Source organism: Tenebrio molitor, chromosome 7, assembly GCF_963966145.1.
Source record: "Tenebrio molitor chromosome 7, icTenMoli1.1, whole genome shotgun sequence".
NCBI classification, from domain to species: domain Eukaryota; kingdom Metazoa; phylum Arthropoda; class Insecta; order Coleoptera; family Tenebrionidae; genus Tenebrio; species Tenebrio molitor.
Genome location: NC_091052.1, coordinates 17811309 through 17833554, shown reverse-complemented (window position 1 = coordinate 17833554; position 22246 = coordinate 17811309). Strand labels below are relative to the sequence as shown.

The 22246-nt window shown below is 36.7% G+C and overlaps 2 protein-coding genes across 6 annotated transcripts; one reads left to right on the top strand and one right to left on the bottom strand.

Annotated features, from left to right (window-relative positions):
• Positions 1-3325: 3325 nt before the first annotated feature.
• Positions 3326-5287, bottom strand: LOC138135809 (odorant receptor Or1-like). Its single transcript, XM_069054734.1, has 6 exons — positions 4352-5287; positions 4075-4303; positions 3916-4015; positions 3757-3861; positions 3543-3698; positions 3326-3482 (listed from the first exon to the last, which is right to left on the bottom strand). The coding sequence occupies exons 1-6, from the start codon at positions 4884-4886 to the stop codon at positions 3435-3437; spliced, it is 1173 nt and encodes a 390-aa protein (XP_068910835.1). The 5' UTR covers positions 4887-5287; the 3' UTR covers positions 3326-3434.
• Positions 5288-5848: 561 nt separating this feature from the next.
• Mekk1 (mitogen-activated protein kinase kinase kinase 4) lies at positions 5849-16157 on the top strand. 5 transcript variants are annotated; one of them, XM_069054703.1, is made up of 11 exons: positions 5849-6065; positions 6240-6347; positions 6400-6859; positions 6913-8324; positions 13770-13905; positions 13958-14119; positions 14173-14639; positions 14700-15096; positions 15149-15440; positions 15493-15599; positions 15651-16157. In XM_069054703.1, the coding sequence occupies exons 3-11, from the start codon at positions 6407-6409 to the stop codon at positions 15849-15851; spliced, it is 3627 nt and encodes a 1208-aa protein (XP_068910804.1). In that variant the 5' UTR covers positions 5849-6065; positions 6240-6347; positions 6400-6406; the 3' UTR covers positions 15852-16157. The 5 variants fall into 5 exon arrangements, with proteins under 5 accessions (XP_068910804.1, XP_068910803.1, XP_068910802.1 ...); XM_069054702.1 differs by having other exon boundaries at positions 6218-6347; XM_069054701.1 differs by having other exon boundaries at positions 6166-6347.
• The last annotated feature ends 6089 nt before the right edge of the window (positions 16158-22246 follow it).

The following is a 22246-nucleotide window of genomic DNA, read 5'->3' as shown; positions in this document are numbered from 1 at the left end:
AGCTCCCTTCCATACGTTACACTGTCCCCTCAGTACCTGGGGACCGGGCTGACCTCATAACCTTACAATCCGCAACGTATGATCTGTTACATTTGGTTGTCACCACCGGCCGTCTCTACGGACGCGCCCAGTCAACGGCCGTGCCGTGTCATGAGCCAAAGATGCCTCACCCGGACATCCGGTGCTCAGGAATTATACCATGGTACTGCTCGAGGTTTTACGCATTGAGGTACTGATCTATAGCCCAGGTTACCCAACCTGCTATCACCCAGTTACCGACACACCTGGTAACTGTATCTCCATTACCGGCTATCACTAGTCTAATTCACTACACCACTTCCGGGGCACAATTATTCACCTGACGTCACTCTCGTACCCGTACGTCTCGAACAGCTCCTCTCCGTTCCAGCTGCCACGCGTCACTGTCTTGCCCCTGGTAAAAATCACCCCCGAGTCAAGGACCTTTCAGAACATAATTTATGAGCCATATGTTTCGGGTGGAAGAGGTAGTTTTTCTGTTGCGTTTTTAAAATTCTCTTACATTCGGCCAACCTGACATAAATCTCGTCCCGAGATTGTGAATTTACCTTAGTATCGTAACATCTACATCTATTGCTACTTGCTGATCAGCCTACTAACTGTGCTAACTACGCTAGTGCTAACATTGCCATGGGACTCATGCCACCCTTTAGAATTTGTCGTTTAATAAAGGTGATCGGGAGGAAGTCGAGAAATCGTAAAAATTAAAAGAAATAGATAGTCGCAGAAGTTTGAGAAATGAGAAGATATGTTTTGCTGAAATTTGTTTTATTACTCTAGTTGACATCACTCAGAACATTTCAACATTAAACATAAAGAAATAGTAGATAAACAAAAATATAGAAACGCAAATAATTATGGACATTGCTTAATATTAACCCGCACTCATCAATTCGTGGTCGTTCGCACACGGACACTTGACAGGCCATAAACTTTATCACTCGAGTTCATTCACCCCAGCTGGGCCACCTGGTCATTTCCGTCATCTTCTTCCGAAGATTCTGATAGGTCTCCAGCTACGACAAAGGGGCGCATTCGGTCCACGGCCACCACATTCCGATATTTCGCTCTGGCGCTTCGCACTGACCCTGGGAGGTCTTCCACGAGGTAGCGGTCGTTGGGTAGTATCCCTGTCACTACTAATGGTCCCATAAATTTGTCCGTCAGCTTGCGGCTAGAACCATCAGCGGTCGGATTTGTCGCCACCAACACTTGGTCGTTGACCTGGTATTGATGGGGTGATTTTCGCCTCTCGTCGAAGTACCTCTTCTGATGCTTTTGCTCGGCAGCGATTCGCACCTGCGTCTCTTTTCTCAAGGCCTCTAGATCCCGACTAACGTCATTTAAATCTGGAATCACCTTAAACAATCCACTCGGATTCGGCTTGTACCCCATCAACAATTCACTGGGTGTTCTGTTCGTAGTTTTGTTTACCGTGTTGTTGATGGCGAACTGTACATTATTTACGACTGTGTCCCACGTATCCTCACTTTTGCTGGTCGTCGACAAAGCATTTAGCACGCTGCGGTTGAGTCTTTCAACTTGCCCATTGGCACGTGGTGTCGCGACGGCAACTTCTACGTGATGGATCTGGTGCGCTCCACAGAATTGCCGAAATTTCTTCGCCGTGAATGCGGTACCTTTATCCGTGATGACGCGGAACGGTGACCCATAAGTCGAGATGACTTCCGATAGGAACTTGATCACGAGCCGGGTTTTCGTCGACTTCACCGCCTTCAAGAGGAGAAATTTGGTAAAGCCGTCCACGACGACGATCAGGTGGCAGTTCCCATGCTTTGTCTTTTTGAAAGGCCTCAGGTGGTCCACGTGGATTGTGTGAAACGGCACCGGCTCCTTTTGAATCGAATGGAGAAAACCTTCCTTGCGTCCTGATGATAGTTTCTTGTACAGACAAGGAATACACGCCGAGATGTATTTCTCTATGTACTTCCACATCCCGGGAAACCAAAAGCGTTCGTTCAATTTCCGCAGCGTCTTCTCCGTTGAAAAGTGCCCGCCCTCGTCGTGCACTTGTTGAACCACCTGCCGGCGCATTCCCTTTGGAACCACCCACTGAATTCCGTTCACGGTAATCCGGTAGACCCTTTCACTTCGCAGTGCATAGTTTTTGTATACGCCGTGTTCATATGCTGTCGACGGAGGCCTCTTCAAGATGTCCCTTATCTCTCGCAACTTTTGGTCAGCCAGTTGTGATGATAACACCCAATCATCGATATCCAGGTGCAGAATCGTTGGCGTTTTTAAAATTCTCTTACACAAAGTTTTATAAAGTGAATAAAGTGATTGTGTACACGTTGTGGAAATGAATGTTGAAGAATTCTATGTTCCTGGTAATGTCCTGGACGAGGCAAGTGCTGCGAAGTACCAAATGGTGCCTACGAAATCAAAATTACGATACCAGAAAGAATTGTAAATATTTACACAATGGCAGACTGAGAAACGGATCAAGGGAAAAGACGAAAATATGATGGCATATTAAGATTTCGGCGTATCGAATGACACGTGCCGTGATAAACAGGGTGTATTTTTAAAATGTGCCGAAATTTTACCTACGAGGTTGTAGGACAACGTAGAAGACTAAAAGCTATTTAAAAAAATTGTAGCTCAAAAAATAGATGTCATTTTATTTTTTGATATAGAATTTTTTAAATATTTTTTCCGAGTTCTACATGAAGCCAGTAGCTCGTGGTTAAAATTTCGCCACACCTTTCACTAACACCCTGTACATCCCAAGAAAAGAATAGTCATAGGTTCTGAAACAATTCTTCTGATTAATTTCAAGGAACCTAACATCATCATTCATCATTGTCATATTAAATAGATTTTGTTAATTTAACAACTAAAAGAAACCACCAAAAGACATCAGTCCGATCCCAACGCCATGCCAGTCAGCTACAACTTCTCTAGATTGATCAGAAAAAATGGAAGACCAATAGAAAGTTCAATTTGCTATGTCATATCATTTCACATTTTAAATGTATTAGAAAAGGCAAAAATCAAAATAAAATCGGTACCTTGGAGAAGTTTTATACGTATCTATTCATATCCTTCAAAATGTTCAGTAAGGGATCGTACAAAGGATAACAAATTAGTAAAACAAGAATTCATATGTAAATAATTTGTTTAAACAACTAACGGCTGTATTCACCAACGCCAGTTAACGTTAACTGTAGGTTAAAATACTTCGTTACTTTAGTTACCTATTGTTATAACAATGTTTTCGTATATTTTAACCTACAGTTAACTTTAACTGGCGTTGGTGAATACGGGCCTAAGTGCCGCATATTATAAGCTAACTGTGAAACCTAAAATTTCATAATTTGTGTCGTAAATCTTGCAGGGATTAATATGGACCAAAAAGAGAAATCCACTCTTTAATAATTTTTAAGAACTGCAAGCAAGGAATAGGCTCTTCGCAAAATCTAAAAAATTACTCGTTCAAACTTGTCTAGTCCGATCATCACACATCATGAAAATTGTACCGTAGTAAAAGTTTCTAAGGATAAGTCAAGAATTTTTCCAGCAGTAACAATCATTGGTCTTTTTGAACGTTCCATTAGTATTATTAATGCTTTTTTAGATCTTGCATCGAATTCATACCACGTCCCCAGATAAATAGCCTGTGCCAGAGAATTATTCTAAAACATAGATAATGTACAAATGATCAGCAAAATTACGTTTTGTAGTATAGGAAACCTCTTCAAACAATGTGGTCCCATAATAACAATAAAGATAAATTTCTGAAAGCATTGTGACTAGAAATAAAAACATAGAAATAAAACTAACGGACATTGGTGAAACCTAAAAATTTGCATTCTGTCAATGACATTTTTTTCAAAAGCTACCGAAACTCACCACACTCATTTGTAAACAAGAAACGCAAATAACAACAACGCTTGCCGAGAATTGTATGAAAACAACCGACGAAAATGTTTCTTCGTACATGTCGACAAATCTGAAATTTTATTTAAAAAATGATTACAACCGCGACAAGTACATACCTACTTTTAATACCTTAAAATCTCACTGTGATGTTCTACACTCAGCTTAATTCTGTCGTAGATTATTTTGTCCCTAACCGTATCATTTACTTCACCATCCATTTTACTCATCATTTCTTCAGCATATTCTGCAACATTTTGTAAATTATCTTTCAATATTTGAAGCTGTGCCGTTGCATGTCCTGCTAATCCCGCTATCAACGGATCAATCACACCATTCGAAACTGCCCCATTTGCAATTCCTAAAACTCCTCTTCAGTTTTCGCCTCCAAAATTACTTGAATACAAACCCAATACACAATAGACGAAAGCCGGAAAGTACACTTTCGGCCCTTTCGTGATATCAAAAGGCCACCAGATTTGTAGTGGCAGTTTACACTCTTTAAGCAAGAACGGCTTGATTGCCCAGAGGGTCAAAGTAGTAAGACAACAACCCAGAAAAATCCGACAGTTCCGTTTGCAAATTTTAATGCATTCGATGATCATTACTTCTTGCTTCTTCGAGTACATCACGAACAAAGGATGCTCTATATGGTAAATAGTGCGTCGAACTTGTTCGTGATTGTTAATGAACGGCAAGAGCTTTACAATAAAACACCCAATCTGACAAATTAAAAAAGCACTGTCGGATATTTGTTCCAAAGTGACATTCTCGGTTACTAAAAGGTAAACTGCGGCCAACGTCGGCATAGGGATTATGAAGAATATGTGCATTATGTAAGCGTGAATTTTGTATAAATTCCTGTATCTCTTGGGTGGATACAGTCCAAGTGTTCGCATAACGATCAAATGAAATCTGAAAGATCTCTTTACTAAACCCGTCATTGCTGCGACTTTACAGACTTGAAAGCATTCTTTAGAATACAACCGTAAACTCAGGTGTTTTTCAGATAACTGAGACGACTACCCAATTGTGAATAAAATAAATAATTCTGATGATTATGCATTAAAGATGACACTCCTCAAGTGACTGTCTAAATTATCATCTTGTGAAAATTATATTGTTGCACGTATACCATTAGTACCGTTAATTGCTGTAAAACTAATTAATTTTACATCAAGGAAATTTAGATCGTTGTAAGACCAGAAGGAAAGGAAGTAATGGTGATAATTAACGGGTGATTTGACATTTAAAAAGTCAAATTATGGGAAGAAACAGGTGCTTCACATATTTTTAATTTAACAAACAAGAAAAAATTTTAATTGTTATAAATTTGCGTGTATTGTTCAAAAACTTCAGTCTGACATTTAAGTAGAATATATAAGTATACATCTAATGAAACTACGCTGTAGTATGAAGTTCACTTACATTTTACTTAAGACAAATCAGTTCAACAACATTTTATTGTCAGTTAATTTGTTCATATTGTTCAAGTAGTTCATAATCGACTAAATTTCACTCTTGTGGTATAAATAAAGTGTAAATTAAGATAATTTTATCAAAAATGTTTCAATTTTAAAATGACTATTAGGAAGGTGACAAAAAACATTGGTTATTTTAAATTTATAAATTTACGTCACTTGCGGGTCATGTTTAATCTTTTTTTTACAATACATATTGAAGATGTACATTTAGTTGCTTTTTATAAATCACTTTATCGCTAATTTTCAAATTAATATGTTTTCTTTATTGAAAATTGTTGTTTTGAAATTTGAAGGTTTTAAGATCAACCAATCAGTGATTTTTAACAGCTTAAAATTCTTACTTCTGATTGGTCATTAACAATTACGTCAGTCGCCTGTCATACGTCAACTGTCAGCAGCTGTTTATGGCTGTTTAGTGTTTACCGCAATCGCAATATTCGCAATGCAATAAGGGGTTGTGCGTGCGTTTGTGAGTGTTGTCGATTTGTAAACAATACAAGAAGTTGATCCGTTTCAATATGCAAAAGTAATAAATAATCGAGAGAAGTGTCAATCAGTTCTTACGGTGATTTATGACATCATGAAATAATAAACTGCATCCATTCTCGCTGATAGGTTATGTAAACGTTGATAAAATGTGTGAGTATTTGTCATTAGTGTTATCGAGTTAATTTGTTTACCGTAAGAGATTATAATTATGATGAGTGATATAAGTAATGAATACTTTAGTAAATTGCAGTAAGGGTTGTTATATTACGCAATTTAATTGTATATTATAACACCAACTTTAGAAGAAGTAATGGCTGATTACAGCCCCGTAGACCAAGACTATGACCTGAGTGACTACGACCTGTACAGCAAAACACCTCCGAGGACAAAAATTTTACGTAAAAATCGCGAGCGCAAACAAAGAAATTCAGGGTAAGAATTTGTAGAAAACACCACCCCCCACCTCTCACATTCAACATTGCAGTGCCAACATGTCATCTCCGAAGACTGTGAAATCCAAGCACACGCTCAACAGGCGAAATACAGTGAGCAGCATGTTCGAGGAACTGGTGGCCAAAGCTGAGAATGACTCTGACCAGGGTTCGAAAAGGACAAATAAACGTCAGTTGAAGATGCTGCGAGGATCAGAACGCGACCTGAAGTTGGACATTGCGAGCGCGCAAGCCGCGTCTGACAAGGGCCATGACTACAAACCCCCAAAAACCCCACAACCCAGTTACCAGATTGAAAGCTGTAAGAGATTTATGAGTTTGTCGGGCCGTACAGTCCCATGTTCGAAAATGAAAAAGGCAGATTCAGAAAACAAGACTGACAATGTCATTAATGTGGAATGTTCTGAGAATCGCGCGGAATTTTACAACACTTTTTCAATGCTGATTCGTATGGGATACGATAAACATCCTGAAAAGAATCATCGCAGAGTAGTAGGTGTTTCAGTATATTTTTAAAATTAATCTTTAATAATTTGCATTTGTAGTTAAGCAGGGAGGAACATTTGTGGCAAAATGAAATAAAAGATTTGATTTGGCTCGAATTACAAGCGTTTCACGCAGAACGGACCCCAAGTGAAGAGGATAGTTATCTTTGTACGGAACGAGAAAAAGTTGACCCGCTCCTGCACGACATCATGACGTATCGGTTCCAGCGGCATTTGAAATGTTATTCGACGCAAAATAGCGACAGTGGCGTGGAGGACGATTGTTCTGGATGTTACTCGATTTACTGTGGAGCGTGTCTAGAGGCTCAGAATGAAGCTCTCAAGGATGTCGACGAGTTGATGCAAAGGTTATCAGCAGTCGAAGCTCTGTTTCCTTCCGGTCATGCTTTCGCCGAGCTTTATCCACTCTACAACAGTCCCGAATTTATAGCTAGAGTCAAAGCAATCAGTTTATGGTACAACATGACGATGCAGCAGCGATTGAAGTTGATGATTTTAGTCAAACTGTTGGAAAACAAAACGAACCAAAGTTTTATTCGAGATGATGACAAAAGTTGCAACGAATCTAACAGTCCTTCAGACAGTAACAACAGCTCGTCCTCATCTGTTAATGATTCCATTTACGACTCGAAGAATGGTTGGGATACAACGTTTACTTTCGTTCCGTTCCCATTCTTGAGCGTCAATAAGTCTGACAGCAAATTTTCGCCGTACAGGAGATACATTGAAAACATCTTGAAAACACGTTCCCTCCAGAAAAGTCTGAGTTTTTTAGACAATCTCCAAGTATTAGTGTTGCGAAAAGTTCAACTCACGTTAGTCAAACCAGAAACTGACGACATTTTCTCCAAAACAATGTGCGAGTCGGAAGAGGAGGAACTGCAGCGGTACGGATCGTGCAGTCCCGAAGCTAAATCCTTGAATTTGCCTTCATACAGAGCGATCTTTCTTTTTCTCGCCGCTATACCTTTGAAATTGATTCACGAATTTTTAAAAATGCGTTTGGAGCAGAAGCCCGAGAATCCGTCGCCGTTGAGTGTGAGACAGTTGATGAGGGAGCTCAAAGAAGGTCTCAAGATTTCGACTCACCAAAAGGACAAACTTCTGAAATACATCGACGGTGCGATTTCCGATACTAAAGAGCCAAGTGACGCTTTTGAAGACAAGTTGAAAGACTACAATGAGTGCATGTTACGGGTTTTTAGTGACTATTTAGACTATTTGGAGCAGTGGGCGTTATTGCACCACGAGACGTTCCAAAAGAATTTGTTAGAGGAAGAGTGGCATTTTTCGTGTGAGGTGATCAAACATATTCCAGGCGGGTCTGAACTTTTGGGCAAGAAGTTTTGTTTCATTTTGTGTACTATTCTGAAAACTGTCTCCGAAAGATTGCGTGACCGTGTCGAAGAAGTCTTGTCCAACATGCCTAGCGATGATAAAAATCAAATTAAGTAAGTAACATTAAGCTGTAACATCTTAACCGTTTACCCTGTGGGTAATATCAAGACAGTTGGAGAACCGCAGACTAAACGATTTACATGAGACTATCGCAAGTCTTTAATCATTCAGTTATTTGTAACTAAAATGAGCGGAAGCAAGCACATTATAATCGACTTCCGCCAGCATCATTGTCTCATGATTACTTTTGTATTTACTTTTACAAATTTGGATCTCTACAATATGCGTTGCATGTACAGCATAAATTTAAAAAATTTATTGTTGCATTTTTGGTCGGCTGCTTTTTTCATAGATAACATAAATATTTAAGATAGGTTGTCAAGAATCACCAAAATTTTATTACTCTAATCTACAATAATTTATTGCTGACACTGACGACTTTTGAGTAAATTACAACAAAAAAAGTACGTGGAATTATATGACGACCACTTAATTGAAGGTCTCTTGTTATTTACGCTGTACGTTTCCGTCAAGCATGACATTACGTTATAAAATCCAAATTTCGGAAAGAAAATAAACACCGTTCATGTTGTTTTGGCATAATGGGAGGCCATGATTTATTTTTTAACGTTGGACACATTGTTTGATTTCCGTCACTTAAAGTGCTGATTTTTCCGCGATGTCTGAGTATTCTTCTATTGCAAACTAGTAAAACTGACAACAATGCACTCAACATTGACGCTATTAATAACCAGAAACTTAGAAAAACATAACCTAATTCAACAGACAGCTTTACTATACTTGTTTAGGCATTCACGATCTTTTTGGGGCCAAGTTGGCTATGATTTTTTCTTTTCAGACAGTCATTGTTGATCACGCCGTATTTAGAGCCAATGAGCCAGGATATTTGCGAAACAAAATCGAAACCAAGCCAGTTTTCGAGTGATAAAATTTTACATCTATGGCCACGGTCTAAAAAACTTTTGTCATTTTAAATATTTTTGTCAGTTGTTTCATTTCATTTGAAAATAGGTATGTATAGTCCTACAGAAACTCTAGTGGAATTCTACTTTGGTTGTAAATTTATATTTGTCACCGGAAAAATAGAATTTTATGCTGCAGCAATAATCCTACTGATAAATGGTAATGAGGGTCGTCGGTTTGGGGTTCGCAATGCTAGCTTCAGGCAGGGATGTTACAGGTAATGGTAGTGGTATTTATGACAAAGGTTATTACTTGATGATAAAATCTTATTCTTCGGTTGTTGTTAAATTTACAACCAAAGTCGAATTCTACTAGAGTTTCTGTAGGACTATAGTTTTATTCATGAAATAGCCCTCCGAATACTATTCGTGGTGAAATTTTGTCTGGCAAAATTTTACGATTGATTTACTGGAGTTTGTTGCCAATTTATCTCATAACATTAATCAAAAACCACCCGTCTGCGACTCCTGTTTTTAATAATGCCACTCGATAAATTGATATGCAACAGACTCTCGTAAGTACAATCTGAAAATTTTTCCGAAAAAATTTCACCACTTATGATATTTTTTCGCTGACCGCTTGTTAATTTCAATATTAATGAATTATTTTGTCTAAAATATACCTAGTGTATTAATGGACCTCATTAATACACTATTTTTCATTAATCAACGATTCTTGCGATTTTGACGTTTTGATGATATTTTGATGTATAAACAACCTCGAACATGCATTGTTTGCACTTACCAACACTGCAGGAGGTAGTGCAGCAGGGTTTTCTATATTTTATAGCTCCGTATCGTAACTGCACAATTACGAATTCACTTTTTCAAAAGCCGATCTTTTTGGTTATAATTTGCATGTCATATTTTTCAAAGGTAACTAGGTTTTCTTAGCAACCGTGATTTTTACGTGAAATTGAATGTAAATGGAGTTGACGTCTTCTGACATTCTTTGTGGAAAAATGAATAGAAAGTGTTGAACAATTTAAAAATGGCCTACCCTGAGGACAAAAAAAGGATGAAGGTATTTTATAAGGTCTCATCTTTATCGAAAAAGATGAAATTGGTTTTGATTTGGCTTTAATTTGAAATTTTGTCACAAAAAAAAAGTTTGCGGTCAACGAAAAAATTTTGTAATCAACTCATTTGTTAATGGGCGATTAATAATCTCAACTATTAAAGGCACTCACTCGCTACACTCGTTCGTGCTTTAAACAGTTTGGATTATTAATCGCCTTCATTAACAAACTAGTTTATTAAATAACTATTTTCGTTTACCGTTTGTTAATTTCAATAGTAATGAATTATTTTGTCTAAAATATGGTGTATTAATAGACCTCATTAATTAATACACACTTTTTCATTAAGTAACTGTTTATGACGTTTTAGCTGGTAACTCGAACATGCATTGTTTGCACTTACCAACACTGCAGCAGGTAGTGCAGCAGGATTTTCTATATACCATTCACGATTATTTCAAATTCGGGCTATCTATGAAAATCTGACATTTTAGTTGGCAGTATTGTGATTTGTCACGATAAATATATTTTAGGTTATAATTCAACGGAACACTGCTCCCAGGTTGTTACATTTTTTACATAATTGAACGCATTAGGAACAATGATCGTAAAATTGTAATTGAAATGAAACACATATTTGTAGGGCAGTTCTGGGTAAATTCTTATTAACTAAATTAATGACGGAATTGACAACAATGCGAATATTTAAAAACGAAACGTCATATGACAGGACCTGGCGCCAATCTAACAAAAAAATATCATGGCCTGCTGCGTGTTTAAAATAATCGTGAACGGCATATAGCTCCATAACTGTACAATAACGAATTCACAAATTGCAATTCACTTTTTCAAATGCCGACCTTTTTGGTTATAATTCGCATGTCATATTTTAGCAAACGTGATTTTTACGTGAAATTGAAAGTGTATGGAGTTGACGTTATTGTCTTCTGACACTCTTTGTGGAAAAGTGAATAGAAAGTGTTGAAAAATTTTAAAATGGCCCACCCTGAGGATGAAAATATTTTATAAGGTCTCATCTTTATCGAAAAAGATGAAATTGGTTTTGATTTGGTATTAATTTCAAATTTTGTTACAAAAAAAAAGAGTGCGGTCAACGAAAAAATGTTGTAATCAACTCGTTTGTTAATGGGCGATTAATAATCTAGTTTATTAAATAACTAATATATGACAAAAAAATTCCATTAAACGATGCTACTTCCAATTTAAAAACGACAGACCAGATTTAAGAGATCCGGCAACAATGTACAGTCGATGGACAAATAAAACTGGGACAAAAATGACAATCACATAAATTCAAAATTTACAAATTTTCATCGTTTAATTACGGCTTTATTACAAATAGGTTAACTTTGGTATGACATATTATATAGACACTGTAAAATATATTGACAATTCAATAGTCTGATTTACATCGATTAAATTTTAAGTGTCCCAGTTTTATTTGTCCATCGACCGTACCTATTCAGAAAATATAACCTTAAACTGAAAACAACCTAACATAACACAAAAAGTGTCAATTTCCTTTAGTTAGTTATCAGTTATCACCGAGCTACTGTCAACAAAAACACTAGATGGTCATAGCCAACTCGGTCCGAAAAAGATCGTGAATGCCTAATATGCCTGGAAACGGCCCAATAACTAAAAGTCCCGTTAAATCAAGCGTTGCTATAAAAACGCTAGAAAGTAACCAATCACATTACATAATTTTTGTATTTATCGGAGAGTTAACTGGCCCAATAAAATTGTTTTCAGAAATCAGGCTTTGTAGTCGTTTGCACCGTCGTAATTTAAAATTAAGAAGAGCTTTAAACCTTGGTTACAATTATTAAAATCGTAGCAACAATTGTTTTTAAGCTTGATTTAAAAATAAGGAACGTCGGTGCAAACGATCATTAGTCTATTTTTTTTAAATCTGACGTATGGGTAATTTTTCCCGCACCGCTAGACATCGGTAACATGGGCACACTTCTTGTGTCACTCTAAACCAACGGTGGCCAATCTTTTTGTTCTCGAGTGCCAGTTTATTTGACTAAAAATATTTGACATGCCACTTTTATTTCTTTTTATTTCCCCAATTTTAATTTATGAACGGTGTTTGGGTAACCTTTATACCTACCCAGAGTATTTTGGAACGCGCTCCGGATTTTAGGGTAACAGTCTGGTTTTTATAAAGTTAAAAAAAAAATACAGGGTGTCTCAGCTAAGACTTTCGAGCCTAATATTTCGGTTATTTGCCAACGGATTTTTATGAAATTTAAAATGCAGATATTTTAGACCGTGAAGGTTCAATTAGTAATAATAAAATTACCTCAAGTTAAAAAATGTAATTTTAACACATGTTTCCTTTATCGAACATTATGCGCAATTATTATTAGATTGTTAAACACTAAAAAATAGGGGTCTACACAAACAATTAAGTAAATCACTTGTCTGATTCAACGAAAAGATTCGATTTTGTCGTTAAAAATTTAATGTAAAATTTGAAGGTATTTGAGCAGTTAGCTTTTGAAACAATTGATGATTAATTGCCACGCAATATTTTGTACACCCCTTTAAAGTCTGTCAAAATTGAGCGCACTTTATTAGAAACGTCAAATTGTAAAAATTTATTGAAAATACTCTAAAAATAGACTTCAGCGGCAGAAATTTCAATATTTTTGCCTACGGAGAGTGTCATAAGAACTTCAATGACACAGTTCGTTTTCTCGTGGAACACTATCCAAATGTAGGCTTTACAAAATGTAAGGTTAAGAGAGTCGTCAATTTATTTGAAGACACAGGAAGCGTACGTGAACTAAATTACTTTGCTAAAATATCCCGATCGTGTTTTAGTCCTTTATGGAAGATTAAAGCATCCAATATAATAAATTAAGTCCAAATCTTGTCTTTAACTTAGTAAGTGTTTATAAGATTAGCAAAATAACCGTCAAATATGTCACCTGCATTTGTACGAAAAGGGGTGACCAAAATTCGGCGATAGTGCGCGTTTGTTTCATACGCGTCTACGTTTTTGCATCGGCAGTCACGTTTAACACAGTTTTTTCTTTTTTCTTGCAAACCAGACGTCTTTCAAGGACGAGTTTCTCCTAACAGCATTTTTAATTGACGATCAATTTTTTGATATAAATCTTAATTGATTCAACATTTTAAAAAGGCATGTAAAAATTACGTTTTCAAGACTTGGGTGATTGCATTAATGGGATTTTATTCTTCACCGTCTAAAATATCTACTTTTTAAATTTCACAAAAATCCGCTGGAAAATAACTGAGTTATTAGACTCGAAAGTCTTAGCTGAGACACCCTGTAACTGTACCAAATTAAATGCAAAATTTCCATGGCCTCCCATCATACCAAAACAACGTGAATGCATTTTACCTAAAATGGAAAAAACATCTTCAAAATAATAATTTTATTTGCCAACTGTCCTGATACGGTCGATTATTCACTTTATCAAACAAAATATCTTATTTCCAGACAAACACTTTTCGTCATATGTCGCGAACTTCAATCTCTCTGCAAGGAAGAACGCGAAATGAGCATCAAGACAATCGCATTCTGCAAAACTGTGTTCAAACATGAGATGCCTAAAGATTCACGAACGGACCTAATAGTACGTTCGCAACAATTCCTTAATTCCGTCAATAAAAATTGTTGATTTTCAGCACGCTATAATATCTTTAAAATGTTCAATTCCCGACGCCATCGGTCGCATTCAGACCGAATTCGATCGAGTCAGTTTGGACTCCTTCGAAGAAATCGAGCGCACTTCCCTCGTGAATCGCACAAGGGAAGTCCTGATGCAAGGGTATCGATTCGGATTCGAAGTATAATAAAATATGCATCACAGTTTACATAAAATTTACTCGTGATCTTTCAGTTTTACAAAGAAATGTCCGAGAGCATGCCGAGCGGGGGCCGCGAGAAACTCTCCCGTAGCATGGTACATTTCGCTAATTTGTGGATGAAGTTTGTGACGGAGCGGTGCGAAAGAGGGCGCGGAATGCGGCCGAGATGGGCCTATCAAGGACTGGAATTTCTTTTGACGGTTTGCGACCCTCGCAACACCAACCATTTGACTGAAGAAGAATTCGAAGATCTGAAACGTAACATGGATGAGTGCATAAGTCACGTGATAGGAACGACGGCACCGTCCACACCGGAGTCCGGGTTTTACTCGGCTTCACCGAGGACCTCCGTGGAGCACATCAGGGCCAGGTCGAGAGGGTCGTCGCCGAGTCCGCGACCGACATACAAAAGCCAAAGATCTAACAATCGCAAAACTAGCATGGAGCAAGGGTCTCCGCTGACTGACAGCTTAGACGCTATCACTTTCAATTCGAGCATGTAAGTGGTGTGTCGGGACGACGTGATTGCGAAAATCACATATTTTTTTTTGTTTTGTAGCGTGAGAAAAGATGAAGGGAGCGAGAGGTTAACGAGGAAGCAAGCTCGATTGGAATCCATCGAAAATCTGGAAACTTACCTGGATGAGAAACTAAGAAAACAACAGCTAATCGGTAAACTGGTGAGTTGCAGCAGCGGTGTAGAGAAAATCCACATTAAGAGGAGGCTGCGAGAGGTGACCTTCACGTGGCAGAGGGGCATCAAAATCGGGCAAGGCCGTTTCGGCAAGGTTTATACCGCCGTTAATAATAAAACCGGAGAAATGATGGCGGTCAAAGAGCTACCGCTGCAGCACAATGATACTCATACCATAAAAAGGGTGGGTGAAGAGATGAAAATTTTAGAAGGCATTGTTCATCGTAATTTAGTCAGATATTACGGCGTCGAAGTTCATAAGGTGAGTGCGTCTCGATGTTCGGGGATTTGACGAGGAAATAAATTTTTAACAGGACGAAATGCTGATATTCATGGAGTTTTGCGCCGAGGGAACGCTGGAAAGTCTAGTGGCAGCGAGCGAAAACGGTCTACCGGAGCTGTTAATTCGTCGATACACTTTTCAACTAGTTTCCGGAGTGGCGGTGTTGCACGATCACGGTATCGTACACAGAGACATCAAGACAGCTAATATTTTCTTGACGGACAACGGAAATTGTCTGAAAATCGGCGATTTCGGATGTGCAGCTAAAATTAAATCTCACAGCACCATGCCGGGGGAATTACAAGGATTTGTGGGGACGCAAGGTACGATGTGATTTTCGTAATGGTAGAGTTTAATTAATCGAGGGATTTGCAGCGTACATGGCGCCCGAAGTGTTCACGAGGAATATGAGCGAAGGTCATGGTAGGGCTGCGGATATTTGGTCGGTCGGGTGTGTGGTGGTGGAAATGGCCTCGGGAAAGGTACATCTTCATTCATCAAATTTATAATTCATTAATGTGATGATTTTGCAGCGTCCTTGGGCACAGTTTGATTCTAATTATCAGATCATGTTCAAAGTAGGGATGGGACAGAGTCCCGATCCACCCGACGATATGATAGATGAAGGATTGGATTTTCTGGAATTGTGTTTCCAACATAATCCCAAGGACAGAGCGACTGCCCAAGAATTATTAGATAACAATTTTGTTAAAGTGGACGACGATTTTATGTAATATGTTATACACCGAATTAAGTATTATTCAAACAAATTTTTACAAATACGTAACCATATTTTAAAGGTGTTAATCTCATGATTATTTTTTTTATACATATCATTTTATAGTTTTAAAGTTGACTGTACTTTTTATGTATTGTTATGTTATTGCATATTGTAGACAGCTGTAATTTTTAGTAATTGGTCTATGATAAAGAGAATGTGATAATGCGTGTTGCACCATAAGGTGATAGAAACTACCTGCATGAATTGTTGTAATTTTATCCCAAAAATATTTTATTTTAAATAAACAGTTTCAAGTGTTGCCCTTTTTTAATTTCAATATTCTTTAAAAAAAATGCGTTCACGTTGTTTTGGCATAAGGGGAGGCCATGAAAATTTTGTTTGCGGTTATAAATAGCGTCAATGTTTAGAGCATTGATGTCAGTTTTACTAGTTTGCAAGAAGAATACTCAAACATCGCGAGAAATTCAGCAACATGTTATGTTGATTTAGGTCCGCATGTCAGCCACTTTAGTGACGGAAATCAGACAGTGTGCCCAAATTAAAAAAAAAATCATGGCCTCCCATTATGTCAAAACAATGTGACCGGTGTTTACAAGCTTTTGTTATGATAGATCACCGAAAATGGTCGAAAAATTGCTAAGAATTGAAGGAGATAATAAATTTAACGTTAATAAAAAGGACTAAAATGTCTATAAACTCAACATGTGGCAAACAAACTGATTCCATTATTTAGTCTTATACACCCAAGACTTTCACCCCTTATACCCCCGTTGTTTATTGACGAATTTTATTAAAATTTAACTGGTGCATTTATCAGCAACCAAAGATTCATTCGATACCACCAGAAATTATTTGAATCGAAATTTGCAATTTTAAAATGGATTATTTTGTACGAATTGTGAAAAAAATGTTATCAAATTATTCAGGGTACATAAAAACTACATATTACACAAAGTAGCTTTTACCGTGAAATAATTTTTCCTGCGAAATTTCATAATAAATTCTTTAAAAAAATATTTTACCATTAAAAAAAAAGAGTGCCATGCGTCTGTCAACATCATTTGATAGTTCTCTTGAAGAAAGTAATAGTTATTTTGAGTTTAAATATCCCCAAGACACAAGATTTCGTCTACGAACAACACATTGGAAAATAAGTGATCAAGATTTAACTGATGCAGGTCCTTCGAACGCTAATCTTGAACATAAATTCAAAAATGTGAAAAAGTGTCATAAAATTTCTGGAGAAAAATTAGTTTTTCGATGTGAAGACTGCAACAGAGATTTCAAAAAGGAAAAGGGCCTTAAAATTCATAGATCAAGGATTCATGGACTAATGAGCCAATCGTTTTCGTCAAAATCATTTTCTTCAGAAATTAATGAAACAACAAGGAATAGTGAAGAAATTAGTAACACTCTATTTAATTCCACGGATTATGAGAAGCAATTCGGATCTCAAGATAATCATTCTAGTGGACCACAAAGATTAAATTGTAATTTGTGTCCTGGAAAATCTTTTAAGGATAATTCCAGATTGAAAATTCACGTAGATAAGTATCATACAAATAGTAACCTACCAACTTCTTCTAATTTCTCTTCAACCGTTTCTATCACAAAATTGCTTATTAATCTAAAACATCAGCTACCAACTATTAGAAGATTGCCGAAAGCTTCTAGATATTTAGCTGCAGATAAATTAAGTTCAATTATTAATAATTGTCTTTCGACCAAATCAATCTCTTCATTTGAGAATCTTTTGCTTTTCTCCTATAGAGCTTTCAATGTAGCCGAGAAATCTGATAAGTCATTGAATAAGCATATAAAAGAAAATCTTTCTAATTTTGAAATACCTCAAATACGAACCACTTCTAAGAGACGAACACATTTATCACTAGCTAAGAAAGTGGAAGCAAAAGTAGCCGATTTTGATATCAAAGGAGCTGTTAAATTATTGTCCTCGGATGACTCATTAGCTTCATTCAATGAAGATGTTGCTGAAGAATTAAAAAAAAAACATCCTTCACCATCTCGCGAACTTTTTTTTCCAGACGCTTTCAAAACGGGTGACCTTTCTTTAATAGTTAATGAACAAAACGTTCGAGAAGCTATCAATTCCTTTCCTGCCGGTTCTTCTCCAGGCTTAGATGGCATGAGACCACAATATTTAAAAGATATTATATCTTTGTCAGCGGGCGAAGCAGGTCAGCGGGCACTAAGATCTTTAACAAAACTGTGCAATTTTTTATTGTCTGGCCAACTTCCTTCAGAAATTTGTCATTTATTATATGGTGCGTCTTTATGCGCCCTTCATAAGAAAGATGGAGGAATTAGACCGATTGCTATAGGAAACTGTTTACGAAGATTGACTTCAAAGCTTGCTTGTTTTCAAAGTCGTAATATTATAAATTCGTATTTATCTCCACACCAACTTGGAGTTGCAACTAAGCTAGGATGCGAAGCAGCAATTCATACCACACGAACCTTTGTTAATAACGACCAAAACCGTGGCAAAGTTGTTCTTAAATTAGATTTCAAAAACGCATTTAACTCAGTCGAACGAGATTGTATTCTAAAAGAAGTCCAATGTCATACCCCACTTCTTTACCCTTATCTTTATCAATGCTATAGGAATCCTTCAACTTTATTTTTTGGTGATCATTTAATTTCTTCTTCTGTTGGAGCTCAACAAGGAGATCCTTGTGGTCCTATGATTTTTAGTCTTGCCATTCAACCAATTATTTTATCTTTAGATTCTGAACTGAATATTTGGTATTTAGATGATGGAACCTTAGCTGATTACCCAGAAGTAGTTTTGTCCGACTTTAAGAAAGTTATCAATTTATCCAGAAAAATTGGTCTTGAATTAAACTTTAACAAATGCGAGATCTTTTGCTGTTCTGGAGACACAGATTTAAAAGTCATAAAGGAATTTCAAAATTTAGCACCAGGTATTAAAATTTGTGACCGAGGAAGTTTATCTCTTTTAGGCTCTCCAATCTTTGACCAAGGCTTCCAAAACACTGTCGAAAAAACTATTATTACAATTGAAAATCTTTTAAATAAAGCTGAATTTCTTAGCAGACACGTGGCTTATACCTTAATCAAGAACTGTCTTTTCATACCAAAATTTAATTTTTTATTAAGAACAACACCTTTTTGGAAATTTTATAATTACGTTAATTCCATTGATTCTTCTTTAAAATCTTCTTTAGAAAAAATACTTAATTTACGTTTAACTGATTTACAATGGTGTCAGTCCACTTTACCGATTAGATTTGGTGGGCTGGGAATTCGCCGCATTTCCGATATTTGCCTCCCTGCGTTCCTATCTTCAGTTCATGGTGTTAAAAAGCTTGTTTCTCAATTACTAAATTCCAAGGATAATGAGCTTATTATTCACCATTATGATGAAGCTTTAGCAGTCTGGGATGTAGAAAATGAGAACGAAAGACCAACAATTCCACATTTTCAGAAGAATTGGGATAATATCAATATCAAAAGAATAATTGACAATGACTTAATCTTTAATTCATCTAGGGACTTGGCTCGTTTTTGGGCTTTGCAATGCAGAGAATCAGGATCTTGGTTACATGCAATACCTTCTCCTATTTCCCTGATAAGTAGTACCTGTATTTGCTACTTCAGTTGAATTTTTCATAGAGTACCTACCACCTACATACAGGGTGTTTCTGAAATAGGTGCATTAATTTTAACTGATCCACTTTTATAATTGAGAAGTCAGTCCTTGTAGACCGTGTAAACCGCTATCAAGATTTTGAACAGTGTACAGACAGTCACGCATACATGTGAAAGTTCTTTTTACTCCACTATGTCACGCATGTTAGTTTACAGAAACGAATCACGCATGCTTTTTACGAACAAGATTTTTCCAAACATGTAAGGCTGTAAAATGCATCACATTGTTTTGGAATAATGGGAGGCCATGGTAATTTTGTCTGTTGAATTAGGTTTTTTTTTTGAGGTTATAAATTGCGTCAATGTCTAGTGCATTGTTGTCAGTTTTGCTAGTTTGTAATAGAAGAATACTCAGACATCGCGGAAAATTCAGCAACATGTTATGTTCATTTTGATACGTCCGCATGTCAGGCACTTTAGTGACGGAAATCAAACAGTATGTTCAACGTTAAAAAAATAAATCACGGCCTCCCATTATGCCAAAATAACGTGAACTGTGTTTAGGCTGTGCCTCACAATCCAATTTTGACTGAGTTTCAATGAAAAATTCGTATTTGGATTTTTTTAAATGAGTTTTAAATAAAGTGCTGAATACGAGAGAACTTGTCAAAAACAAAAATTGAAAAAGATATTGGAAAATAAACTGATTCTAAAAGAATAAACATCAAAATTGGATTCTGAACAACTTTTTCTGACTATATCATTCATTACTTTATAAACCAATAAGAATCTTTGATTTTCTTTAGTTACCATGTATTACAGCGATTATTGTAGTAACCAGGGCGATTTCGAATATACGAACCTTTGTATATTCAAATATACCAACCTTTGTATTTTCGCTCGCCGCCTCAACTTACAAAAATTTTTGCGCTAGCCGTCACATTAACGTCACATTAAATCGCTCTGCTACTGAATGCGCCCAGTCGGTTTCGGGAACCTGTTTATTTATTTATTTATTTTATTCATGATATAGTCTACCCGTATACAACTCGAGGATGGAAAATTCTCGATTACTCGACGTGTTGCCGGAAACACCACTCGATCTACGATCTCGTGATGTTTCCGGGCAACACGTCTCGTATAATCGAGAATTTTCAATCCTCTCGTTGTATAATATGTATATGATAACTTCTTTCGATATTTCCAACGCGAAGCAAATATCAAATACTTCTCATTATTTAATTTAAAAATTCGGTAAGTAACAAAATTGATCAACTTGATAACGAAGTCCAACACATAAAAGTGACTTTTTCCTTTTGACTGGCGTTACAGCTGACAATTTTTAAAATAAAAACATACAACACAATACCTACCACAGTACAGCCATCGCTGTAACGACATTTATTATTTATTCTTAAAATAAAGTGCGTACAGTTATAGTTATAGTTGAGATAAGTAGATAAAAAGATGCAGACCTCTTGAAATTCTACAACTACAAAAATTCTAATCTTTACTCCGTCATTGGCCCGCCCATCGGCGTCATCTTAAATCCGACACACTGTAGGAATTGATTGTTTAAAGTAAATATCGAAATGCCAAGACTAAACGTAGAATGCTGGTGTTGGATGTGGATATTACGTGTGTTAAAAATATCCGACAGATGGTGGGACACAAGTAGGTACAGCGGATTACGATTCAGAGGTATCATTTTATTTAATTACACATCCTAAGGAACGATTTATGTTGATTGAATACTGCGGAAATAATATAGGGACTCGTATTTATTATACCATATGATAAAAAAATTGTCATCAAAGTTACCCATAAAAAAAGTCACTGCCTTAGCTGAATTCTTATTTCAAATCTTATTACTTCATTTAATATTATGTTAAGCAATTGTGTTTTACAATTTCACAAGATCATGTTTATGCAGACCATAAAAAATGATTGCATTTTCAATGTTGATTTCTTTGTTTTAAATTTTGTTATTCCATAATATGCACATATCTAAGTATCGTAGCATTGTATTTTCACTTTTGTGTTTTACTGTCCGGTCCGATAAAGCCATTTAGACCCAGACTGTTTTATAGCTGGCTCCAACAGTGCATCAAATAAAAATATAATTCTGGATTAGGACGACCAAATATAAATTGACACCGTAAAAACGTGACAATCAAATGATGCAAAACACTAAGAAATCAGTAGGTACAGTCGATGGACAAATAAAACTGGCACAAATGAGACAATCACGTAAGTCAAAATTTACAAATTTGCATCGTTTAATTGCGGCTTTATCACAAATAGGTTAACTTTGGTATGACATATTATAAATGAACACTGACAAATATATTGACAATTGAATGGTCTGATTTACATAGATTAAATTTTACGTGTCCCAGTTTTATTTGTCCACCGACCGTACATTTATTTTTTTTTTAAATTGTAGGTGGAGTTTTTCTCAAATGTGCAGACTTTGGATCCGTTTGCTTTTTAAAACTGATCAAACACGACTACGGAATGAGGATAGTGGATTATTACCCTGGGTGTAGGTAGTCAGTCAATAACTCAGGCAAATCCCTTTTTATTACGGTCGGGCTTCTTTGTTGTCGCCCCGCAACACCGCCAGATGTCGCTGGCGCATTATCGAACAGGCGTCCCGACGCAGTTTTTCGAGTGTGCGTCCAAGATAGCGCGATGGGGGCAAAAGTGTGGTATCTATTTTGAGGAGTCGCAGCCACCCCATGACGTCGCGTT